The sequence below is a fragment of the Pseudorca crassidens genome, chromosome 2 (assembly GCF_039906515.1).
Source record: "Pseudorca crassidens isolate mPseCra1 chromosome 2, mPseCra1.hap1, whole genome shotgun sequence".
Lineage (NCBI taxonomy): Eukaryota > Metazoa > Chordata > Mammalia > Artiodactyla > Delphinidae > Pseudorca > Pseudorca crassidens.
Genome location: NC_090297.1, coordinates 184,106,777 through 184,130,538, shown reverse-complemented (window position 1 = coordinate 184,130,538; position 23,762 = coordinate 184,106,777). Strand labels below are relative to the sequence as shown.

The window sequence follows — 23,762 nt, the reverse complement described above, 5'->3', positions numbered from 1 at the left end:
GAGGAGAAAGGGGCCCCTCTGGGCTGAGATATAGCACGCGTGCAGGGGTGGGTGCCTGGGCAAGGTCTTCAGTCCTCGACGGGCTGTTCAGCCTGACCCAACCATGCCTAGGATGCTTTCGAGGGAGGAGGGAGAGGAAGAATTGTATCAATTTGCAGAGCAGAGGGCAGGGCATCCCCCTGTGGCTGGGTAAGGAAGGAGACCCAGGGCTCCCTTGGCCTCGCTGCCCATGAGAGGTGTCAGTGCTCCCAGAGGCGGGTGCAGAGAACAGGGCAATGCCCTAAGGACCCAGCAAGGAGTGTCCCCAGGGTCCTCCCCACCCAGGATGCCACCTCTCTCCCCAGATGACCACCTATGGGGCCTTCCTGCACAAGGGCTCCTTCTGCCGCAACTACTTCAACATCCTGGACCTGGTGGTGGTGGCCGTGTCCCTCATCTCCATGGGACTCGAGTGAGCGGGGCAGCCGGGGCCCAGAGCGGCAGCCCAGCCGCTGTTGGTTGGTGGGCGCTGAGCCACAAGGGCACAGTCTCTCGGGACCACTGGCCAGGGTGGGGGGGTCCCTTGGGTTGTCACCAACTGGACTGAGTGACAAGGCTAGGTGAGCAGAGCGTGTGCTGGAGACGAGGGGGGATGCGGACAGGAGCAGGGAGTCCCCTCCACAGCCCCACGGGGAGCATAGCCCCGGTGCCCAGGGCACTGCAGTCCGATGGGAGAGACAGGGTCTGTGGGCAGCCCTGGAGGAAACCAGCCCAGGGGCCAGGAGGCGCCTCTGTCCTGGGGCGGAGCTTAAGGGGAGTTGGGAGAGGCAGGCGTGGGTGCGGAGAGCTGGGGGCAGGCGGAGGGCTGAGCAGGCTGCCCCCCAGGTCTAGCGCCATCTCCGTGGTGAAAATCCTGAGGGTGCTGAGGGTACTCCGACCGCTCCGGGCTATCAACAGAGCCAAAGGGCTGAAGGTGAGAGGGGCCGGCGGGACCCTGGGGGGAGAACAGGGCTGCCAGGCCTCACTCAGTCAGCCCGGCCATTGCCGGGCCCGTCCCATCCCCTCTGCCCAATGGGGGTGTGGTGTGGCTGGGAAGCCGTGCCCCCATGGGCCCCTCTCTGCCCCCAACAAGCCGGGAGGCGACTAGGCTGGCGCCCTGGGGGTCCCCTGGCTGGCACGGGCCGGCGAGGGGAGGGGAGAGGTGCCGACCGGCCTCCCTCCCCAGCACGTGGTGCAGTGCGTGTTCGTGGCCATCCGCACCATCGGGAACATCGTCCTGGTCACCACCCTCCTGCAGTTCATGTTCGCCTGCATCGGCGTCCAGCTCTTCAAGGTGAGCCCCTCCTGCCCTCACTCCCCCAGCTCCGCTGCCAGCTCTCGGGCCGAGGCAAGAGCCGGTCTGTTTCCCTCTAAACGAGGGGAGCCCCAAACCGTGACGGCAGATGTCCTGAACGCATAGGGGTAAGGCTAAGCCGTCGAGAGCCTGAGTCTGGTTCCTAGGTGACGCGCCACCTGGCCCCCGGGGCTCTGCGGGCCACCTGCTGTCTTACTGGCTCCCCCCCCCCGCCCCCCGCCGGGCCTGCCAGCACCCAGCCCGCTGTCATGCTCTCCACCCCCTCCAGGACACGCCCGCCCCAGCCTCCGCACCCCCTGAGCCAGCAGGTGTGTCTCCCGCAAGCTTCCGCGGGTGGGGATCCGTCGTTTCACATGTGGAAGCCACGCCGCTTCCGTGCTCACTTTCCTGGGAGAACTCCGCTATTCGTTCCCACATGGCAATCAGCCCGACAGGCCATCTTCTGTGCGGCCAACCTCCGGATGCCTCTGGCTCTTAGATCACCTGCAGGACACAGACACGGACACCTGAGGGCGCCACCCACATTCACGACACTTCCTTCCATGACCCTCTGCTCCCACCCGCAAAGCACCATCCCGATTATGTAACCTCAGTCATTCTTAGACATACAATGGCATCATCTTACAATCACTCATTCATTCAACAAACATTTATGGAGCATTTCCTCTGGGCCCGGGCCTCTGCTAGGGCTTGAGGGGGCTGTGGAGCGAACCCCACAAGGCCCTCTCCGTGGGCAGGGGCAGGCTTTGGGGAGGGCCATCAGGGTGGGGCTCCCAGAGGACCTATAGGGGACCGGGTCCTGTTGGTCTCTGTCCTGGAGGGGCGGGAGGGGTGTCTGGACGGAGACAGCTTAGCCGCCAAACCAGGTGCTTACGGTGGCCTGCACTCGGCCCTATCCCACAGCTCCAGCCAGGGCCGCCCCCCGCCCCATCCCCAGCCTCTGCCTCTGCAGCCTGGGGGCCCTGGGACCCCCTCAGGGCAGAGTCTCTGCAGGACTCATCCTCACCCTGGCACCCATCCGGGCCCCCAAGACGCGCTCCCCGAAAGAATGAGTGAGCAGCTGCTCCCCCACCCCCACCCCCTGTGTGTGTGAGTCTCTTATCGATAGACCCCCAGTGCCCGCCCAGATCATAGTCAAACGCCAGGTACAGGTGGCATTTTCATCATATTTGTAATGCACCGGTCACACGTATCCGTACTATATTTGCTTTCTGTACTAGATTGGGTGTTTGGTTTCAAGTGCCCAAAAGCCTGCCCAGTGGCAGCAGCGTCCTCTGCCGGCTCCTGCCCCAACGTCCCCTGCCTCACCTTCACCCTCTGCTCCGTGACATTAGGGGGAGGCGGTAGGGACGGCAAGAGCCTGCAGTGACAGGGTGGCCGTGTCTTCAGCTGCTCCTGTGTCCCTGGCCAAGGCATTTCCCTCTCCCGACCTTTGAGGGACCCAGACCAGCATCTGTGGATTCAAACAATTTAGCCACAGTCAGACCTAGCAATCAACTCCTTTTGTTGAAACAAAATCTTCCGTGGGCGCCCAATATGCGACGTAAATCAAAGGAGAAACCGCATGGGCTGCAGTCAGCAGAGGGGTCACAGAGCTCCCCTACTCAGCCTGGGGGGAGCGGGCGTGCCGGGACCCCTGCTCAATTTTGAGAGAAGATGTGTCATCCGGGCCCAGCTGGGCTCCACCCCTGCACCGCCCCAGGGCCTGAGAAGGAAGGGGTGGGTGGGGCAGCCCAGCAGTGCAGGCAGGGGCAGGGGCTCCTGAGCGGGAAGGGAAGCAGAGGCCAAGCTGGCTCCGTACTTCCCTTCTTCAGGCCCAGCCTGGGGCACTCAGCAAAGCTCATGGTCTGAGGAGCTGGCTCCCAGCCTCACAGCTGTCCGCCTGGCAGGGAGCCCGCGGGTGGCTGAGGGAACAGTGACCTGATGCAGACTACCCTGGGGCCCTGCCCCCGCGGTTAGGCTGCCCTCAGGCCCTGCCTTCCCTCCTCCCTTCCACCCCATCTTTCCATCCTGTCTCCATGACAACCTGTCTCCCTCCCTCCCTCCTGGATGCAGGGGAAATTCTTCAGCTGCAATGACTTGTCCAAGATGACAGAGGAGGAGTGCAGGTGTGCGGGGTGGGGGGGTGGCAGGGTGGCCCTTCCGCAGGGGCCACTGGGAAGCTGAGCCCCTCAGGCTCACAGAAGCCCCTTCCTCGAGTGACCTCGGGAGGGGTCCCCGGTCCAGACCTGCCCTCCTCCCTCACACTCGCCGCCCGGGGCCCAGAGGACGCGGAGGGGGACCCGCGAGCACAGTGCGGTGACCGCGTCTCCCCGCCTCAGGGGCTACTACTATGTGTACAAGGACGGGGACCCCACGCAGGTGGAGCTGCGCCCCCGCCAGTGGACGCACAGCAACTTCCACTTCGACAACGTGCTCTCGGCCATGATGTCACTCTTCACGGTGTCCACCTTCGAGGGGTGGCCTGAGTGAGTGAGGGCGGGGCCCAGCCACGCGGCCAGAGGCCACGTATACATGCAGCACGCCGGGCGCCGCCGGGGCTCGGCAGCCACCCTGGCTCTCGCGGGGCGCGCACGGGACTGGGGTGCCGACCGCTCACTCCAGAGACAGCCCGACCAGGGGTGGCACGGGGTGGGCCTCTCTGTCCCGGTGACTGGGGGAAGCCAGCGCACCCCGCCCCGCCCAGCACCCACCCCTGTGTCCTCTGCCCACCCCAGGCTGCTGTACAGAGCCATTGACTCGCACGAGGAGGACAAGGGCCCCGTGTACAACGAGCGCCCGGAGATGGCCGTCTTCTTCATCGTCTACATCATCCTCATCGCCTTCTTCATGATGAACATCTTCGTGGGCTTCGTCATCGTCACCTTCCAGGAGCAGGGGGAGACCGAGTACAAGAACTGCGAGCTGAACAAGAACCAGGTGCTGGGCCGCTGCTCCAGGCCTCCCGCCCACCGGGCCGAGGCTCAGGCCAGGGAAAAGGGCCCTTGGGCAGGGGGTGATCCCAGACCCTCCATTGGGTGCCCAGCCCCACCTCCGACCCATCTCCCACCTGAAGCAGCACACGGTGGTCGGGTGGGGTCTCCTGTGGACCCGCCGTGATGCCCAGAGCCCCTGGGCTGGGTGAGAGCCGTGCTAGAAATGGGCTGTGATGGTTCCAGGGGAATCCGGCCCAGCGGAACTCTTCCCCTCGACAGCCCAGCAGAGGCCCTTGGCCTGCTGAATTCAGGGCCCCTCCAGCCTGTGGGCGTGGACGTGGAAGGGGGGGAGGCGGCCCCGGGCACTGACCCGCCCATCGCATCCCGTCTCAGCGCCAGTGCGTGCAGTACGCCCTGAAGGCCCGCCCCCTGAAGTGCTACATCCCCAAAAACCCGTGCCAGTACCAGGTGTGGTACATCGTCACCTCCTCCTACTTCGAGTACCTAATGTTCGCCCTCATCATGCTCAACACCATCTGCCTGGGCATGCAGGTAAGGCCCCCGGGGACCAGGTCCCCCGAGACCAGCGCCCAGCGGGCCAGGGCCTGGGCAGGGCAGGGGGAGCGGGGCTCCAGGCTGACTACCCCCAGGAGACTCTTCCTGGCACCTGCTCTGCGCCAGGCACCGTGCTGAGGTGCCACGTGGGCAGGGAGGTGGACTGGACGCCGGCCCGGGGGCCAGGCCCTCAGCGGTTCATCGGGGCCGTGATTCGAGCGCACACGGGGCTGTGGCTGCTCTGGGGCCGGAGGCGGCTGCGCAGGAGGGTGGGGCTGTGCGGGAAGCGCAGGGCGCCTCCTCTGTTCTCCTTCTGCTGTTGCCCTGATGGGGGAGAAGGCTGCAACGTCAGCTCCAGTCCCGAGAAGAGGGGATGTAATATTCACAGAACGGGCGCCTCCGAGGAGATGGGCACACTTTACAGACGCGTCACATCCGCAGCGTCCTTCTCAAGCCTTAACCAAGCACCTGATCCCTAGCGCCCCGCGTAAACAGGATCACACAGCAAGGCTCCCTGGCCCCGGAGCCCCAGCCACTGGCAACGACACGACCCCACGTTGCCGGTGGGCAGGGTCTGGGGAGGGAGTCACGGGGCCAGCGGGCCCAGCGCGGACAGGGGTCCACGAGCCGCGGCTCACGTGGGGGCCTGAGCTGGGCAGCAGAGTCAGGAAGTCTTGCCAAGACAGGGTGGGGCAGGGGAGACGCCAGATCCTTCTACTACCTGGGAAGGTTTTGTGGAGGAAGTGGGGTCGTGTCAACTCTATTCTAAGAAGGCTGAGCGATTCCTGGGAAATGTTACAGGGACGTCGATTTCAGGAGGGTCACAGGGGAGGCTCAAGGCGGCTGCGGGCGTTGCTCGGGGTGCCTCGGGGTCCCGGGGTAGCTTGCAGGCGTGGGAGCCTGGTGATCTCAGGTGCCACCTGCAGGTGGTGGCAGTCCCAGCCTCGCACCAGGGGTCTTCCCTGCTGGTCCTGTGCCCAAACGGCTCGGGGGAGCCGCTCACAGAGCCCTGCTGCGGGGCCTCCCTCCTGGCCTCCAGGAACAGACGTGTGTGGATAACCCTGCCCACAAGACCAGGGTCGGCCCCCTCCGCCTCCCCTCACGGTCCTTCGAGGGGAGAGGGCGTGGCCGCGGACCTGGTAGGGTTCTGCACGTTGCCAGAGCGGGCTCTAGTTTTCTGAGGTTAAAGGAAGGTGGGCAGGGGCCCCGAGGAAGAAAGCAGGGCTCTGGGGGTGTCTCCCCGAGGGGCAGAGCCGGCCCCCAGCCCCTCCCTGTGCCTCCGCAGCACTACAACCAGTCGGAGCAGATGGACCACATCTCAGACATCCTCAACGTGGCCTTCACCACCATCTTCACGGTGGAGATGGTCCTCAAGCTCATGGCCTTCAAGGCCAGGGTGAGTCCCGCGGCAGGATGAGGCCTTCCCATGGAGCCCTCTCACCCCGTCCTACAGGACGCCCTACCTCCAGCATTTCTGCTCCCAGCCTGCTCAGCCCGGGGCCGGCAGGCGGCTCAGGCTGCCAGAAGTGGCCGGCAGGACTAGATGCGGCTGCCCCTGCCCCGCCCTTCCTTGAGCCTGTCTCGTGGCCCTGTTTCCCTTAAGCCTCTGAAGAGCAGCCCCCGGGCCAGGGAGCGTCCTGCTGTGTCCTGGGTTCCACGTCCACTCCCCACCCGCGACCCCCGTGTCAGGTCTGCCTGCAAGGCCAGACTGGACTGGGCTTCAAGCGGGTGACGAAGGACTTCCCCGTGCGGACCAGGACCCCAAATTCTGAGTTCTCAGGCACACCGCCCTCCCCTTGGACCACTTTATGCTCTGGAGGGAGGGGAGGCAAGGGAAGGGGAGCGGGAGTGGGTGGGGCCCTGGAACACCCGTGGGAAGTGGCATCTTGGCCCAGCCCTGCCTGGCCCTGCAGTTCTGCATCCCCCCGACAGGGACCACTGCACTCTGCTGGCCTCTGAGCCCCTCCCCTCCACAGCTCACCCCGGGCCCCTCCCCTAGGGCTATTTTGGGGACCCCAGCCCCTCCCCTCCACAGCTCACCCCGGACCCCTCCCCCAGGGCTATTTTGGGGACCCCTGGAATGTGTTTGACTTCCTGATTGTCATCGGCAGCATCATCGACGTCATCCTCAGTGAGATTGACGTGAGTACCGGGTGGACACAGCCATTGCTGGTGTGGGGCTGAGGCCACAGACCCTTGCGGGGTACCTGCTGCGTGTCACCCCAGGTTACAAATGCTGTACAGCAGACAGACACCTCAGATTCCAGGCACAGTGAGTGTGCCAGGCGGCCCACAGCAAGCGGCACGGTGGAAGAGAGAGGTCGTCCCTGGGTGGCGTGGTCAGGGAAGGCTCCGTGGGGGTGGCGTCATGTGAAGGGGTTCCTGAAGGAAAGGGAGGTGGGAGCACGCGGCACAGGCAGGGCTGCTGCCGCAAGGGCACCGGAGGGAGACGAATGAACGGAAGGTTCGGGGCGCGCAGAGAGGTCGCTTGGTAGAAGCACACGAGCGTGCAGACCTTGTGTAGCCGGCAGCGTGGGCGCCGCTGGAGGTCTCTGAACAGGGCCGTGGAAGGATGAAGCTACGCTTCTAAAGCGTTACCCTGGAGGCGAAGGGCGGGAGGTGAGAGCGGCTGCAAGCAGGGGGCACAGTGTGGGAGGCGGTGGTTCATCTTCTCATCAAATACTGAGCACCTCCCACGGGCTAGAGGGACAGCAAAGAACGAGAGCACCGGGGCGGGGTGCAAACGGATAGTGCAAGTGATCTGTCGCGTGGCCGGTGCGGCCAGCGCGTGTGATGAAGAGAAATCAAGCAGGTGGAGCCTTCGACAGAAGGGAATGGGAGGTAGCGTCGGTGGTACTGAGCACAGCCCTGCATGGAGCACAGGGTGGGCTGTGCGGGGGGTGGGGGGTGAGGTGGGGAGTGCGCAGGCCTGGGTAGGGAGCTAGGAGCACGTGGGCCGGCTGAGGACCAGCGGGAGGCCTGGCGGCTGGGTGAGGGGTGAGCGGCGAGGTGAGCTCAGAGAGAGGGCGGGGGCCGGATGGCGTCGACCCTGGAGAGCCACGCTTCTGATCCTGGGTTCTGTTCTGTGGGGTGATGAGAGCCCCGGGGGCGTGTACACCTGATCTGACCTCAGTTCTCAGAGGATCCCTTGGGCTGCTGTGCTGACAGCAAGCTGTAGGGGACACTAAGGGCCACGCGGGGGGCGGTCAGGAGAGGAGAAGTAGCCAGCAACCGGAGCTGCTTGGAGCACTGAGCCGATAGTATTTGCTGATGAACTTGATTCAGGGTGAGAGGAAAACGAATCCACGATGAGTACAAGGATTTTGCCCAAGAAACGGAGCTTCCATTTGCTGTGACGTGCCAACTCCCAGAGGAGCAGGCGTGGGGCGGAAACCAAGAGTCCCGCTTGGGGCGTGACAACTCAGGACGCTCGCAGGGCATCCGAATGGAGACATGACCCTGGCGCGCAGAGGCTGCTCGGGCTGGAGATCTAAATCGGAGACTACTGGAGGAACTGGCATTTAGAGTCGTGGGAGGGGGTGAGACCAGCCACGGAGAGAAGAGGGTATTTAGAGAGCGAAGGTCCGGAGGCCGCGCCTGGTGGTGTCCCTCCCGGGAGCCCGGCCCGACAGTCTCACGGGACTCTCGGGGAAGAACGCCCGGCTGGAGTGGGCTGAAGAGAGGCAGGGCAGGCTGTGAGCCTGGACAGTTCTCTCTTTTTGCTACGAAGAGAAATGGCTTAGAAGGTGGAGGAGAGCGTGCAGCCTAGGAGAGTTTCCTTGAAAATGGGAGAAATTAGAGCACATCCTGGGCTCATGGGAGGATCAGGCAGTACAGGGGCAACTGCAGGAGCTAAGCCCTTGGGTGAGAGGGCAGGAGACCCTGTGTCCCGGGGAGGGCTGGCTCTGGGGACGGCAGTTCGCCCCCCGAGCACGAGGGGTTCCGTGAGAGTCGGGGTGGACGTAAGGACAAGCTCGCGGCTCTGGGAGGTGTAGCGGGGCGAGGTGAGTGCCGCCCAGGGCCCCGGGAAGGAAGGCGTCGAGGAGACTCAGTATCCCGAGGAGAAGAAGGATGGGGGGCCACCTCCACGATTCTGCTCTGGTGCTGGGGTTTGGGTGCTGGTGTGCGCGTGCGGATGAGCCGCGCGTCATTGGAAACGCAGGCCAGGAACCGAGGGTCACTGACTCCAGAACGTGGCAGCCGCCCCATCGAGGAAGGGAGCGGGTGGCCGAAGCCTGGGGGGTTGGGGCTCCACAGGGTTCCAGCTGGCAAGGCCACGGGGCTTGGGACCAGAGAGCCACCCGTGAGCTGCGGGGTGACAGACAGCAGACTGGGGGACTGCAGCCAGTTACAAGGATGGAGCAGGGGCTGCAGGGCTGGGAAATCACGGCGGCCAGTTCAGGAGTCTGGGGGGAGGCGGTTACTAGAGGGCAGCAGACACCCTTCAGTGGTTTTCTTTTTTAACATCTTTATTGGAGTATAATTGCTTCACAGTGGTGTGTTAGTTTCTGCTATATAACAAAGTGATTATACCAAAGTGAATCAGGTATATGTAAACATATATCCCCATATTCCCTCCCTCTTGTGTCTCCCTGCCACCCTCCCTATCCCACCCCTCTAGGTGGTCACAAAGTCCCTGTGCTGTGTGACTGCTTCCCACTAGCTATCTGTTTTACCTTTGGTAGTGTATATATGTCCATGCCACTCTCTCACTTCGTCCCAGCTTACCCTTCCCCCTCTCCGTGTCCTCAAGTCCATTCTCTATGTCTGCATCTTTATTCCCGTCCTGCCCCTAGGTTCTTCAGAACCTTTTTTTTTTTTTAAGGTTCCATATATATGTGTTAGCATACGGTATTTCTTTCTCTCTTTCTGACTTACTTCACTCTGTATGACAGACTCGAGGTCCATCCACCTCACTACAAATAACTCAATTTTGTTTCTTTTTATGGCTGAGTAGTATTCCATTGTATATATGTGCCACATCTTCTTTATCCCTCCATCTGTCGATGGACACTTAGGTAGCTTCCATGTCCTGGCTATTGTAAATAGAGCTGCAATGAACATTTTGGTACATGACTCTTTTTGAATTATGGTTTTCTCAGGGTATATGCCCAGTAGTGGGATTGCTGGGTCATACGGTAGTTCTATTTTTAGTTTTTAAGGAACCTCCATACTGTTCTCCATAGTGGCTGTATCAATTTACATTCCCACCAACAGTGCAAGAGGGTTCCCTTCTCTCCACACCCTCTCCAGCATTTACTGTTTGTAGACTTTTTGATGATGGCCATTCTGAGTGGTGTCAGGTAGATACCTCGTCGTAGCTTTGATTTGCATTTCTCTAATGATTAGTGACGTTGAGCATCCTTTCATGTGCTTCTTGGCCATCTGTGTATCTTCTTTGGAGAAATGTCTGTTTAGGTCTTCTGCCCATTTTTGGATTGGGTTGTTTGTTTGTTATTGAGCTGCATGAGCTGCCTGTGTATTTTGGAGATTAATCCTCTGTCAGTCGCTTCGTTTGCAAATATTTTCTCCCGTTCATTTTGAGGAGGCGGAGGCTGTGGGTGGAGCCAGCACGGAGGAGGGAAGAGACCGCTGAGGAAACTGTTAGGGTCTCACAGGAGGTAGAAAGGATGCGATTCAGAGCCCTGGGAAAAGATGAGTGTAAGACAGAAGCATGTGAAAGGGGGCAGGGTGTGGGGGAGGCGGGCAGGCGGCGTCCATGCTGGGTGCCTCGAGGGCATCTGAGGAGCGGGCAGAGTCCTCGGGGAGGGAGGGCGGTGGGTGTGACAGTGTGACTTGCCTCTGAGGGACAGCTGCTGTCATGAACCCACGGCAGGAAGCCGATGGGGCTGCCACACTGCCAGGAGGCAGGGGTCTGAGTCTGGGCGGGGGGATGGGGGTGGTGGCGAGTGCCCAGTTTCTTCCTGGAGTCATGCTTGGCAGCCCTGAGGCCTGGAACAAGGGGTCAGATACCAGGATCGTTGCGGTCTTGAGGGCCAGCTCGTTGGGTCTCAGTACAAGTAGCCAGTATGTGAGCCCAGGAGCTGGCCCAGGAGAGACGGAGGGGATGAGGCCTGGGGGTGGGATGAAAAGCAGCAGGGCGTGGGCGGGGGGGTTCTGCCAGAGGGCAGGATCCCAGAGGTGGAGCCCTCCAGGTGGCCTCGCTGAGGATCTGAAGCTGAGGTGGCTGCTGGGTGAAGGAGGGGAGCAGGGGACAGGGAGGGGCAGATCCCGGAGCCAGAGGTTGAAGTCACAAGGCATTCCCCTCCCCCCTGCCCCCAGAGTGCCTGCCAGGGGCAGCCGGGAGGAGGGGCGTGGGAGGCCCAGAGCGGGTGGGGCCGAGGGGGGCAGGCTGCCTTCTGGGCAAACCGGGGCACCTGCTGGGAAATAGCCCCCCAAAGGCCCCAGGGTCTGAGAGCAGCACTTCTCACCAGCGCGGTCTCAGCTCAAATGACAAATTACTTCTTGGAGTTTTGAGGTCTGTGCCGGGGAGTCTGGGGTTAATCAGAGCAGTTTCTTTGGTGCAGGAGGGCCGAGGGCGTCGCTGGCCACCTTTTGGTTTTTAGGGACAGCAGATGCCCCTAACCAGGACTGTTTGCTTGAAGTCATGTTAAGACTTTGAATTAAAATACGGATTTATATTCCTGTCGTATAAACCAGGGAGCAGACTAGGGCGACAGCGTCCGTTAGCTCTCTCTGCAGTCCCGGTTCTGCTCTCTCCAGTGCAGTAGCCACGAGCCGCAAGTGTCTACTGGTCGCTTGAAACGTGGCCAGTGCAACTGAGGAGATGAATTTCTAAGTCTGTGTAATTTTCACTGTAACCCAAAGAGCCACGTGTGGCTGGTGGTACCGTGTTGGCCGCACGGGCCTGGAACGTGGCTTGTCACCCCGGGCTGCACGTGAAATCACCTGGGGTGCATTCACACCCGGAAGCCAGGCCCAGGCCCCAGGAGCTGACTTACTCGGCCGGGGTGGGGACCCAGCATTCTGATGCCCACCCTGGGCTGAGAACCAGTGTCCCAGATGAAAGTTGCCCTGGAGAATGCTGCTTGGTGGGGAGATAGCATACTGGGAACCAGTCCCCCCACAAGTCATTAGGAGATAAAGCAATGATTCCCCATCCCAGGACTCCAGAAACAGGGCTGCTCCTGAGATGTGGCCCAAGGGAGGAGCTCAGAGTAAACAGGAACAAAGGCTGCTCCCCGCACCCCGTGCCCACCCTTTAAGAGCCTGGCCCTGAGATGGAAGCCTAGGTCCTGCTCCCAGGTGGGGGGCTGGGGGGGGTGGGCAGAGATGCATCTGCTGGGGGGTCTCAGACTCCCCCAGAGGGCCTTTGCCACAGAGGATGGGACCCCGGTAAGGGCCTCAGCAGCACAAGGGAGCTGGCCAGCACCCCTGGACTCAGGAGACAGGGGTGTGACTCCCCTCGTGACCATGAGCGCAGGTACTTTCCCACGTGCCACCCCCCTACGGCCCCAGCACCACAGACGCCAGACACACAGGTTGCATCTTGGGGGCGAGAAGGGACCTGCCCGTCTTCGGTCTCCCCTCCTCTCCTGGCTCCGTTGCCCCCAGCCTGCGGCCTCACTGTCCCCATAGCTCCGTCCTCAACACCCACCCGCCCGACCCTGGCCGGCAGCCACTAGGGGCCTCTCACCCCCTGCCTCTCTGCCTCGTTCTCTCTTTAACTCTTATGTGGGCTGTCCGCTCTGACACCTCTCCTCACCGCCCTCCCACCGTGTCCCTCCTCTCTCTCCTCCCCCCACCCCCTCCTCTCTCTCTCCACAGACTTTCCTGGCCTCCAGCGGGGGACTGTATTGCCTGGGTGGCAGCTGCGGGAACGTTGTAATTCCAGGCTGCATGAGCCTGCAGGGCTCGCCCGCCAGCTCTGCCCTGCAGCATGCATGCTCGGGCCTGGCCGCTGGACTGCATGGGGCAGACGCGCTCAGGGCCCCCTGCCCCAAGCAGGCCCCAGAGGCTCCGGGTGGGGACGGCGGGGGGAGCTCTGTGCTACTAGAATGTGCATGGATGCAGTGGCTTTCTCGGAGCCCTGGGAAACAGGGCCTCTGTGCTGATGGAGGGAACTGGCTGATACAGAACCTTAGCGACAGGTCACCAGCACCAAGCCTGTGGGGACACGGGACGCCGGGCAGGGGGCTCTCCCTGGCCGGAGTCATCCAGTGTCTAAGGCTGGCACGTGGGCAGAGGCCTCCCGGCTTGGGACAGCCCTGTGCGGGGCAGGGTGTGGCCACTGAATTCATGGCCGCAGAGCAGCTGAGCTTCTGGGAGACTTTGCACTGGGCGGACACTATGGGAGGGGCGGGAGAGCTGCCAGGGTCCTCGGCTGAGCGGCAGCTCGGGGAGGAGGTGGGATGAGGCAGGAGCCCCAGGAGAGCCGGCGCGGGGCCTGGCCGCCCGCCTCCTCCGCTGCCCCGGGGGCAGAATCGCCGTCCACTCCGCGCACTGCTTGGCGCCCAGCCCCCGTCACCGCCAGCGTTGCAGGCCCCCGAGGGCCAGCACGAGTGCTCAGCAGGGGCCGCGGGGCGGGCTGGGAGTCCCCCCAGCACGACTCGTACCGCACCCTCTGCCCCGCCCCGCCTGCCTGCCCTCACCCCCTGCCCCGGCCCCAGACTGATCCTGGGGCTGCGCCCCGCAGGACCCCGACGAGAGCGCCCGCATCTCCAGCGCCTTCTTCCGCCTGTTCCGCGTCCTGAGGCTGATCAAGCTGCTGAGCCGCGCCGAGGGCGTGCGCACGCTGCTCTGGACCTTCATCAAGTCCTTCCAGGTGTGCGGCCCCGCCCACCCAGCCGCGGGGGGCGGGGCCCGGTGAACGTGAACGCCGGCAGGGCGGGGCTGCGGGGCAGGCGGCGGGGCCCTGCGCCCTGAGCCTCCGTTCGTCGCCCACAGGCCCTGCCCTACGTGGCTCTGCTCATCGTCATGCTCTTCTTTATCTACGCCGTCATCGGCATGCAGGTGAGGGGCGGGAGGGGAGCCTCTGGCCGGCGTGCAGGCTGGACCCTTCCCCCGTCCGGCCTCCCGGCAGCCCTGGGCTCAGCTGCAGGGCCAGAGGAGGAGGTGGTCCCCAGACGGCGCAGCGATAGTCAAGCAGAAGCAGCGCGGGGCATGGAGGCGGGGGAGGCTTTGTGGGCAGACGGACAAGGGCCAGATTGCTCTCCAGGGCCCCGTCAGAGGTTCGGGTGGTCTCGGCCTACGATCTCCTGGAGCACATTGAGTCCCTGACTAGCTTTTGGTTAGGACAACTGGCCCACCCCCCCAGATTTCTTTGGCTTGAGGAGAAGAACTTCACCCAACCTTGATAATACGGGTGACCCTTGAACAACACAGGTTTCAACTGTGCGTGTCCACGTATACGCGATTTTTTTGGTAAATACGTACCATGGTACCACGGTACCACGCGGTTGTTTGAATCCGTGGATACGGAGGGCCCAAGGGCTGACTGTAAAGTTATACCCCTGCGATGCTCGAGGGCCAACTGCAGCCCAGTTCGTCTGGCTTCAGGTCTGACGGGGCCTGAAGTGGAGGGGATTTGGAGGAAGTAGGGGGCAGTGGGAGATGGGCCGGGGGAGACCTATGCCGGTGCCGCCGTCGCGTGCTTTCTGGTCTGCAGATGCTCGGGAAGATTGCCCTGGTGGACGGGACCCAGATCAACCGGAACAACAACTTCCAGACCTTCCCCCAGGCCGTGCTTCTGCTCTTCAGGCAAGAGGCCCCAGCTGTCCCCACCCCTCCCCTAGTCCGCGGGCAGGCTGGCTTCATGTGTGTGGGCCCAGCGCGCCGGAGCGCCAAGGCTCTGCTGTCCTTTTCAGATGCTCACCCCGTACAGCCAGAGCCGCTGTTTAAATCGTTTTTGCGCGAGTGGCCCTCGTCTTCACTGTGCCCTGGGGGTCAAAAAGGAGGCAGCCGGTCCTGAGTGGGGTCCCGCAGATCGCCCCACCCTCATTGCACTGAGGCGGGTGATGGAGCTCGAATGTCCCTTGTGGGGAGGGGGAGGCCTCGCCGACCCCGGGTCAGCTCTCTTGCTCTCTTGCTGCCCCAGCGGTGACTTGAATCCTGGATTGATTTTGCCCCTCTGTCCGAGAAGCCCCCTTTCTTTGTTCAGTTCCTGCCTATGGTGCCCCACGAGGGGTAGAGTTGTGGGGGACCGCACGCAGCACAGGGGGCAGTGGGGCCTGGCTCACACTGGGCAGCACGTGAACCCGGGGTCCTCAGGGGCGCCCGGCCTGCTCCCCCCGACGCCCTGCTCTCCACCGCTGCCCAGAGTGAGAGGCGCACGGCGCCCTGCCTTCCAGGTGTGCCACGGGTGAGGCGTGGCAGGAGATCCTGCTGGCCTGCAGCTACGGCCAGCTGTGCGACCCCGAGTCGGACTACGCCCCGGGGGAGGAGCGCACCTGTGGCACCGACTTCGCCTACTACTACTTCATCAGTTTCTACATGCTCTGTGCCTTCCTGGTGAGGCCCGAGGGCGGGGCGGCCGGGCTGCGGGGACATGCGCTGAGGCAGGGTGACACCCCACCCCGCCGCCTCCCGTCGCCTCTGTCTCTCCAGGGACCTATAGCTCAGGGACTCAGGAGACGGGACTCTGGCTAGGGTGTCCCTGTTCTGGTCATCCTGGGCGTGGCTGAGTTTTCCGAGTGCGTTTGCCTGCTCCAGAGGAGTTGCTAAGAGCTTGGCCCTTTTTTGCTGTTGTTGTTAGCGATTGGTAATCAAAAGAATTTAGTGAGGTTCTACCCTAAAACAGAGTAAAGCCGTTCGCCCCTCTCTCTTCCCTGGAAGAGGCGGTTGCCCCCCAGTGAGGAGGCTGAGACTCCTGAAACGAGGTCCCGAAGGAGGTAGCAGTGGGCTCGGAAACAGAGCACAGGTGGCTTTGAGGCTCCAGGGCTGCTGTCTGCACTCGCGGGACACAAAGAGGCCCCCAGCCCCAGGCCCTCGCTCTTCACTCTTTTTCTTTTCTATGTTCACTAAGGCGCTTGCTTGAGCGTCTAACGTTCCCTGGGCTCAGTGCAGGGGACAGAAAGGCAAACAGGACACAGCCTTAGCCCTGAAGGTGCTCACTGAGTGCCACCTTGCATTTCAAAGGGACACCCCACAATACAGGACAGACAAGCGCGGCACAGGGGGAGACCAGCGTCCCTCTGGGGGGCAGACGAGAGGCTGAGGTTGGGATTTTTAAGGATGAACCCCGGGAGCCCCGGCAGTGGACACCGCGTGGGCCGGAGCAGTGACACAGGCTGCTCGTGTGCGGGATGTAGTCACCAGAAGGGCTCGGAGGCAGGGCCCAGGCAGGAGAAGCTACGGACCCCAGACCCCGTGGATGCCCCCATTCCCCCCGCACCGCCCCCTGTGCCACCTGCCTTTCCGAGCAGGGAACCCACGGTTCTCCTCCTGCAGATCATCAACCTCTTTGTGGCTGTCATCATGGACAACTTTGACTACCTCACACGGGACTGGTCCATCCTGGGCCCTCATCACCTGGACGAATTCAAGGCCATCTGGGCAGAGTATGACCCAGAAGCTAAGTGAGTCCCTCCTGCAGGCTCTGTGCTGGGCCCTCCCTCAACCGTCCACTCCTCTGGTCTAGACCCCGTCCTGGAGTCCGACAGCAAGTCACTCTCCAGTCTAACGATGAGGAGGGGGCTGCCCCTCCCTTTATTATCCCAGGGCCTGAAACAGAGACTTGGAGTTCCTCAGGGTTGGGAGGGATCCTACAGCCTCCCAGGGCAGAAGCCCCCTCGCCTTTATTGGGAGATGGTCATCCAGCTTCGCTTGGATGCTTCTAGGAGCAGGGAACTCACTACCTCCCCAGGCAGTTTAGGCCCCGGCTACTCAGAGTGTGGTCCACTGACCAAGAAGCCGAGCTCTAGAAAGATGCAGAGCCCACCCTGCCCCCACCTCCCGGGCCTCACCCCAGAATGACGGAATCAGAATCTGCATTGCCGTTAACCTGGCCCTCGGGGCGTCCGGGTGCACTTTAACGCTGGGAAGCACAGCTGCCTTACCTTCTTCCTAAGAAGGTAATGAGCTCACATTCGATGACTGTTTCCCAGGTGTCAGGTGCTGTGCCAAGCACAACGTGCAGTATCTCACTTAATCTCCCAACCTATGACACGGTCTCCAGCTCCCTACCAGCCCCTGGAAGTGAGCTTCCACCTCCCTTGATCCATACCCTCTACTTCTGTTAATACATCCCAAGAGCCCCCAGGCAGCTTGACTAAAACCCAGCGAAGGCTCCACCATGGGAGAAATGAGGTCCAGATTCCAGCCCGGAGATCCCATATCTGAGGGGATTCTGGCCTCTTACCACCCCCCAAAAAAGAGAGCCCGTTCCTGGTGGTGGGCAACAGTGAATTCAAACATCGCTTCTTCTTTAAAATGGACACTCAGCTTCCACTCCCTAAGCACGGTTGGAAATCAGGAAGCGTCCCCCTGGCTCCTGGCTCCCCCGCCCTCGGCCGTTCTCTGAGCTGGAAGGGAGGTCTGGGTGGGGCTGCCAGGTGCACAGGTCTGGTGTCCTACCGCAGGGGCAGAATCAAACACCTGGACGTGGTGACCCTGCTGAGGAGGATCCAGCCCCCTCTGGGCTTTGGGAAGTTCTGCCCACACCGGGTAGCATGTAAGGTAACCAGAGCTGCCGGCGAGGGGTGTCCCCCACCTGGCCCTGGGGCAGGGACACTGGCGAGGGCCCGACTGGGTGAGTCATTTCAGAGCAGTCGTCTCCTGGTCCCCACACGCCTGGGACCTAAACTCTCAACAGTGTCTCCAATTCATCCTCCCCTCCGTCACGGAGGGCGTAGCGCCCGGTCCCCTCCCCTGCCGGCCCCCAGCCCGGGTGAGGATGACTGCCTGGCTCAGTGGTCCCAGCCTGGCAGTGAGCCCCCTCTCTGCACAGCGGCTGGTGGGCATGAACATGCCCCTGAACAGTGACGGCACAGTCACCTTCAACGCCACTCTCTTCGCCCTGGTCCGCACGGCGCTCAAGATCAAGACGGAAGGTGCGGGCAGTCCCCTCCTCTCAGGGGCTGAGTTTTCTAGCGGATTCTACCAGAATCTGAGCTAAAGGTCGGAATCAAGAGTCACGGGGAGAAGTAGAGGGAGGACCCAGGCCACGGCCACAACGTTCTCATGCCCCTCAGGGCACAGCGGGAGCCCCCAAATTCTGCAGGGCAAAGGTCACCAAGGCTCTGTTCCCACACAGCCGCGTCTGATGCGGGTGGGCCAGGGATTGGCGGGGTGAGCACGGGGGTGGGCCCCCCCGGGGTCCACTGGACCACTGCTGGGTGCGCACGGGGCCCCACTGAACCTGCAGGCCCCCCTGCCGGGAGGACAGACGGGATGGGAGTTGGGAGGAGATGGGGGTGTCCCTCACGCAGGGACCCAGCGGCATCAGAGCTACCGCCCAGGTGAGCAGGGCCTTCGCAGGCATGAAGCAGAGGAGCAGGACGGCTGCCTGGAGGAGGCGGGACAGACCACGGGGTGTGGGGGATGGAAGGCTGCTGCACGGGCGGAGGGGAGAATAGGGGGGCGACAGCCTCTCCAATCAGCCACTCCAGGTGCTGGAAGCCGAGGCCTGTGGGGAGTGCGTGTGTGACCCGAGGGTCGGGCGGCCCCGGGGGAACAGCGATGCCCTCCCCACAAAGCAGCCGCCACGAGGGAAAACCCAGACAACGTTTGCTGAGCGAGAGGTTCGGGGAGTGCTAGGTGGCTTTGTCAAGTGCGGTTGGCTTGGCCTGTCCCTTGCCCCCAGGTAACTTCGAACAGGCCAACGAGGAGCTGCGGGCCATCATCAAGAAGATCTGGAAGAGGACCAGCATGAAGCTGCTGGACCAGGTCATCCCGCCCATAGGAGGTGGGCGCCACTTTGGGAGACCAGGGAGCAGAGGCGGCCGAGGGCAGGGGAGAAGGTCGCTTCCAGGGAGCCCCGCGGGAGTTGGAGGGCAGCCTGGTCCTCCGTGAATGCCTTGGGTGGACCCCATGGCAGCCACTGGGGTCACATCGGCAAGCAGAGGAGGGGGGCGCGAGGGGCACCTGGACCCGGCTACGCTGACCCCAGCCTCAGATGCCCACCGGCCCCTGTTGCCCCCCCTGCAGATGACGAGGTGACGGTGGGGAAGTTCTACGCCACGTTTCTCATCCAGGAGCACTTCCGGAAGTTCATGAGGCGCCAGGAGGAATATTATGGGTACCGGCCCAAGAAGGACACCGTGCAGATCCAGGTAAGCCCATCCCGAGCACCAGGGAGCTCCACTGCTGAGATGCTCTCGAGACTCCAGCTCCCTCTGTGTCCTTGGGGGCAGCGGTGGAGGCAGACAGGGCAGGACGGAGCCAGGATGAGTAGGGGGAGAGATGACAGCTCTGGATGGAAGATGCTTCGACCTCAAGGGAAGAACCAGGAGCCCTTCCAGCCCTGCAGGATACGACCCAAAACCATGGTCCTATCCCCTGAACACAAGGGAGAGATTTGGGTTAGATGAGAGCAGTGGTCTCCAAAGAGAACAGGTTTCCTGGGGGAGGGGAGGTGCTTGAAATGACCCATTGGGTGCACAAAGAAACCTAGAACTTTGGGCTATCTTGCCTGTTTTTAATTTCAATTTTTTATGTTAAGTATATCGCACGTAAAGGATACATTCAAAAAATATTCCCGTATTCGGGCTGTGCGTTCACAAACGTACCTCAATTCTTACTTTGAAACAATCTCGCAATTTTAAAAGTTGCACGTACGGTACAAAACAAATTTTTCTTTCTGAACCGTTTGAGGCTCATTCCCATCAACCCAGAACAGGTCAGTGTGTATTTCCTGCCAACAAGGGCATTCTCCTCCATAACCCTCCTACATAACCACGATGTGGCCACCAAAATCAGGAAACTGATGCATGATTCCCACGGAATCCTCAGGCCCCGTGCAAGTTGCGCCAGTGGTCCCAATAATGTCCTTTATGGCAAAAGGATCGGATCCAGAATCGCACAGTGCGTTTAGCTGTCATATCTCTTTAGTCTGTAGTCCCTCAGCCTTTCCTTGAAATGACCTTGACACTTGGAAGATTCCCAGCCAGCGCGTCCCTCGGTCTGGGTTTGTGCAGTGTTGCCTCGTGACAGACTGAGGGCTTGCATCTTGGACAGCAGTGTCCCAGAAGTGATGCTGCGTTGTCACTGCAAACTATCAGGTGACACCAATCTTGCTTTGTCCCGTTGCTGGTGATATGAATTTTGATCAGCTCAAAAAATGGTATAACTGGCGCGTGCCCTCGGAAGAGATCGTTTGTCTAAAAGACTGCACTGAGGAGAGGACTTCCCGGCCTGGAGGCCTGGGCGGGGGATGAGACCCCTGTGAGGCCTGGAGAAGATGCCTTGGGAGCCATCAGGGTTAGGATTAGCCCAGCGGCAGAGCAGGAGCCCAGGGGGATCGAATGGGCGGGAGGGGGTGGGGCGGAGCTGGGCCTTCAGGGAAGCCCTGGTTGCCGGGATTAGACACGGGGAGGCCGTGAGAAGCAGTGCATCCTCCCCTCCTGGCCTGGGGGTGCCGCTGAGTCCCTCTGTGTCCCCAGGCCGGACTGCGGACCCTTGAGGAAGAGGCAGCCCCTGAGATCCGCCGCACCATCTCGGGAGACCTGACGGCCGAGGAAGAGCTGGAGAGAGCCATGGTGGAGGCCGCGATGGAGGAAGGGATATTCCGGGTGAGTGAGGCCCCGGCCACGCCAGCACGTGCGCGTTCCAGGCCAGGGAGCGGAAAGGAGGCCAGGAGCCCCGCCGTGCAGAACGGGGGGAGCTGAGGATACCTGCCGCCCACACCTCCCAGGACTCTGAACCAATGACCCACCTACCTGAGGTGTCACGTCCTTCCCACCTTCCTCTGCCCAGCCTCCCCGGCCTCCCCTCCCCACAAGCCTGAGGCAACGTCCATCCATCGGAAGCCCCCGTTATCAGATGCCCCAGCTGCTTCCTGTCTCACTGTCCTCCCTCCTAGAGCTGGAGGGTCCCTCACGACCACCCAGCTGAACCTTCTGGGTTATTCATGAGGAAATGGTGGCCCAGAGAGACCGTCTGAGTCCAGTACCGCTCAGCAAGTTACTTTCGGAGGTTGGACTAGAGCCCGTCCTCCAGACTGCCTGGTTCCGGGCTCCCCGACACCCTGCATTTCCCGTCCCGGTGTCTGGTCCCCGTACAGTTCTTAGGGGTGTCCCGCGTACCCCATCAAACCGAGAACGCCCCGAGGGCGATGGTCTCTTCTCCGGCCTCACAGCCCGCCCTGTTCTCCTCTGGCCTTGTTCCCGGCGCCGTCTGTCGTCCAGGGTGACAGCCCCCGCACATCCATCCCTGGTGCCTGGTCTCAGTCCCTCCCCTGTCCTCCTCGCCCCCAGAGGACCGGAGGCCTGTTTGGCCGGGTGGACAGCTTCCTGGAAAGGACCAACTCCCTGCCTCCACACATGGCCAACCAGAGACCCCTCCAGTTTACTGAAATAGAGATGCAGGAGCTGGAGTCGCCCGTCTTCTTGGAGGACTTCCCTCAACATCCAAGCACCCACCCTCTTGCCCGTGCCAACACCAACAATGCCAACGCCAACGTTGCCGGTGGCAACAGCAACCATGGCAACAGCCCGCCATTTTTCAGGTAGTGGCGGCAACCGTCAGCCCGGCACGTAGGGGCTGGGGTGAGACTGGGCAGACATGGTTAGTGGGCTCCGGGCCTTTGGGGGCACCCCGAAACGTGGAGGGTGTGCTTTGCTTGCCTTGCGCCCTTTGCGGTCCAGCCCACGCCTCGCTGCGCCTGGACGGCAGAGACGTGTGTAGCCGGCAGGGGGCAGCCTCGGGTCGGTGTCGGTCAGTGCCCAGCGGTGCTTTTCTTCCGTGGTCTTGGCGGGTCCGGGAAAGGCACACGTTAGGTTAGAAGAAGAGGGCGCATCCTACGAAACCTGAAGAATTAAGATTCAACCCTTGGATTTGGGTTCCAGGTGGTTCCCATGTCGCCAACCCAGGGCTGAATATAACCTGTGATTACATGAGTGTCAGGAAAAACAGCAGGATGAGCAGAGAGGGTCTCGGCCGTCGTGCCCTATGGGCTGGGCTCCAAGCAGAGCTTCTATTCTAGACAGCGGGCCCAGGGACTGGGCGTCTCCTTGGCCTGGAGAGGCTGGGCTCCCCTGCCTCGGAATGGGCGGGACAGGGCAGAGGCCCGGGGAACCACTACTTCCCAGGCTGGGGCTGCCTGCACCCCCTTCTGACCTGAGACCCCTCAAATTCAGCCCACAAGTCTTGGAGGGCGCCTGCACGTGGGGTCACCGCGGTGCTGGGTGCTGTGGACGTGCAGACCCGGCCCAGCCCCCAGAGGATTGCAGTCTTGTCGGGAGAACGTGCCATGTGATCCGACTATGACCAAACGATGTCAAAGAGTAGGTCCTGAGCAGGCCGAGGGCCCAGGACCTAACTGGTTACGGGCATGGAGGAAGCTTCCAGAACTGTGGGCTCTGGGCGGGACACCCCGCGACCAGATGTGAGGGCTCCCGGGTGATCCACGTGCACCCGAGGTTGAGACGCAGTGTCCTCAGGGGTGTGAGGCCCGAGCTGGGCAGGTGTGGGAGGGGCCAGAGAGCAAAGGGGTGCAGATGGAAGGAGAGGAGGCTGGCCTCTCCACAGCGATGGGCCTAGACCCAGAGGGAAAGGGTGTGGGGACCACAGAGGGCAGGAGCCCGTAACCCCATCAGCCGTGCTTCCATTTCAGCGTCCACTCTGAAGGGGAGCTCCCAGGGGAGACAGAGACGTCTGCCACCAGAGGAGGAGCCTCCGCCCGGCCCCAGGGGACCCTGGGTCAGTCTCTCCTGTGCTCCCGAGGGGCTGACCTTCTCCCAGGAAGGCCTGGGGAGCCGCTCTTCCGTCCAGTTGGGGAGCCTGTGGCCGGGAGGGCTGGGAGCCTGTGGCGATGGGAACCAGCTCCTCACCCAGGCAGAGGAAGGGGGCCACCCAGGTGACTGAGGGAGCCGGGGGTGGGTGGTGCACTGTGAAAGGGCCCTCCCTGGCACACCAGGAAGCTCGGACCCCTCCACCCCGGCTGAAGACAGCCCTGGACACACTGACACCTCAGCTCTGCCTTTCAGCAGATGACCGGGCAGCCTCTCAGTGGGTCCTGGACCGCTGTGTGTGACAGTAGGGGCCGGAGGAGGCTGGAGTTCACAGGAGACCAGGGTGCTTGCTGTGTTCCCCAACACAGACGCACACGCGCACACACACATGCACAGTCACACGCACACAAACACAAGATCAGCTTGGCCAGAGCTGGTCAGGCTCTGGCCCTGATTCCCTCCCAAACCCACAGGGACAGGGACCAGGGCACGTAGAGTTGGGGGGATGGGCAGTGGGGAGTCCCGCCAGGCCTGGGGTGGGCTGGGCCTCGGCGTGTGTCACCCTCTAGGACCCCGAGGATCTCAGGGCGGGGCTGACTGGCCAAGGGGAGCTCTGTCCACCCAGGGCTCCCAGCAGGAGTCAGCAGCCCCTCTGGCCCTCGGCCCACCGTGCCCACAGGACCCCACAGCAAGTCCCATGGGGAGAGGCTGCAGGGACAGCTGCCCCGGAGGGCGATTTGCGGCGCTCGGGCACCTGCCAACCCCTGCCAGGTAATGGGCCACAGGCCGGGGAGCTTGCAGTGCTAATTGAACAGCAGAAGGGACAGGACCCCTGGTCCCCCCTTCCTAGGGATCTTGGCTGGGGCTCCGTCTGAAAAGCCGGGGCTTCCTGATCCCAGTGGGCTCCAGCATTCCTGAGGGGTCTTTGCTTCTGTGCACCCGGAACAGCTTGTGGGGACACAGTCTCTGGTGCCCGAGGAAGCACCCCCCAAGGATGGTACCCCCGGGTGTCCGGCCCCAGCCATGGCCCTGCTGATCCGAGAGGTAGGGGGCTAGGAAGGCACTGGACTGCATCCCGAGGTGGCTCTGCAATGGCCCGGGGTGGAGAGG

The 23,762-nt window shown here is 62.4% G+C and overlaps 1 protein-coding gene across 2 annotated transcripts in view; it reads left to right on the top strand.

Annotated features, from left to right (window-relative positions):
- CACNA1S (calcium voltage-gated channel subunit alpha1 S) overlaps positions 1–23,762 on the top strand; it is a 61,281-nt gene that overhangs the window by 36,935 nt on the left and 584 nt on the right. For both annotated transcript variants that reach the window (XM_067729859.1, XM_067729858.1), the window contains exons 20-43: positions 345–451; positions 865–952; positions 1,205–1,312; positions 3,389–3,441; positions 3,655–3,801; positions 4,051–4,252; positions 4,642–4,800; positions 6,089–6,199; positions 6,862–6,945; positions 12,592–12,648; positions 13,460–13,588; positions 13,711–13,776; positions 14,432–14,523; positions 15,114–15,273; positions 16,213–16,340; positions 17,343–17,439; positions 17,711–17,813; positions 18,566–18,667; positions 18,910–19,034; positions 20,364–20,492; positions 21,177–21,427; positions 22,535–22,620; positions 23,332–23,423; positions 23,601–23,696. In XM_067729859.1, coding sequence (XP_067585960.1) covers positions 345–451; positions 865–952; positions 1,205–1,312; positions 3,389–3,441; positions 3,655–3,801; positions 4,051–4,252; positions 4,642–4,800; positions 6,089–6,199; positions 6,862–6,945; positions 12,592–12,648; positions 13,460–13,588; positions 13,711–13,776; positions 14,432–14,523; positions 15,114–15,273; positions 16,213–16,340; positions 17,343–17,439; positions 17,711–17,813; positions 18,566–18,667; positions 18,910–19,034; positions 20,364–20,492; positions 21,177–21,427; positions 22,535–22,620; positions 23,332–23,423; positions 23,601–23,696 — 2,772 coding nt within the window. The remainder of the gene's footprint in view (positions 1–344; positions 452–864; positions 953–1,204; positions 1,313–3,388; positions 3,442–3,654; positions 3,802–4,050; positions 4,253–4,641; positions 4,801–6,088; positions 6,200–6,861; positions 6,946–12,591; positions 12,649–13,459; positions 13,589–13,710; positions 13,777–14,431; positions 14,524–15,113; positions 15,274–16,212; positions 16,341–17,342; positions 17,440–17,710; positions 17,814–18,565; positions 18,668–18,909; positions 19,035–20,363; positions 20,493–21,176; positions 21,428–22,534; positions 22,621–23,331; positions 23,424–23,600; positions 23,697–23,762) is intronic.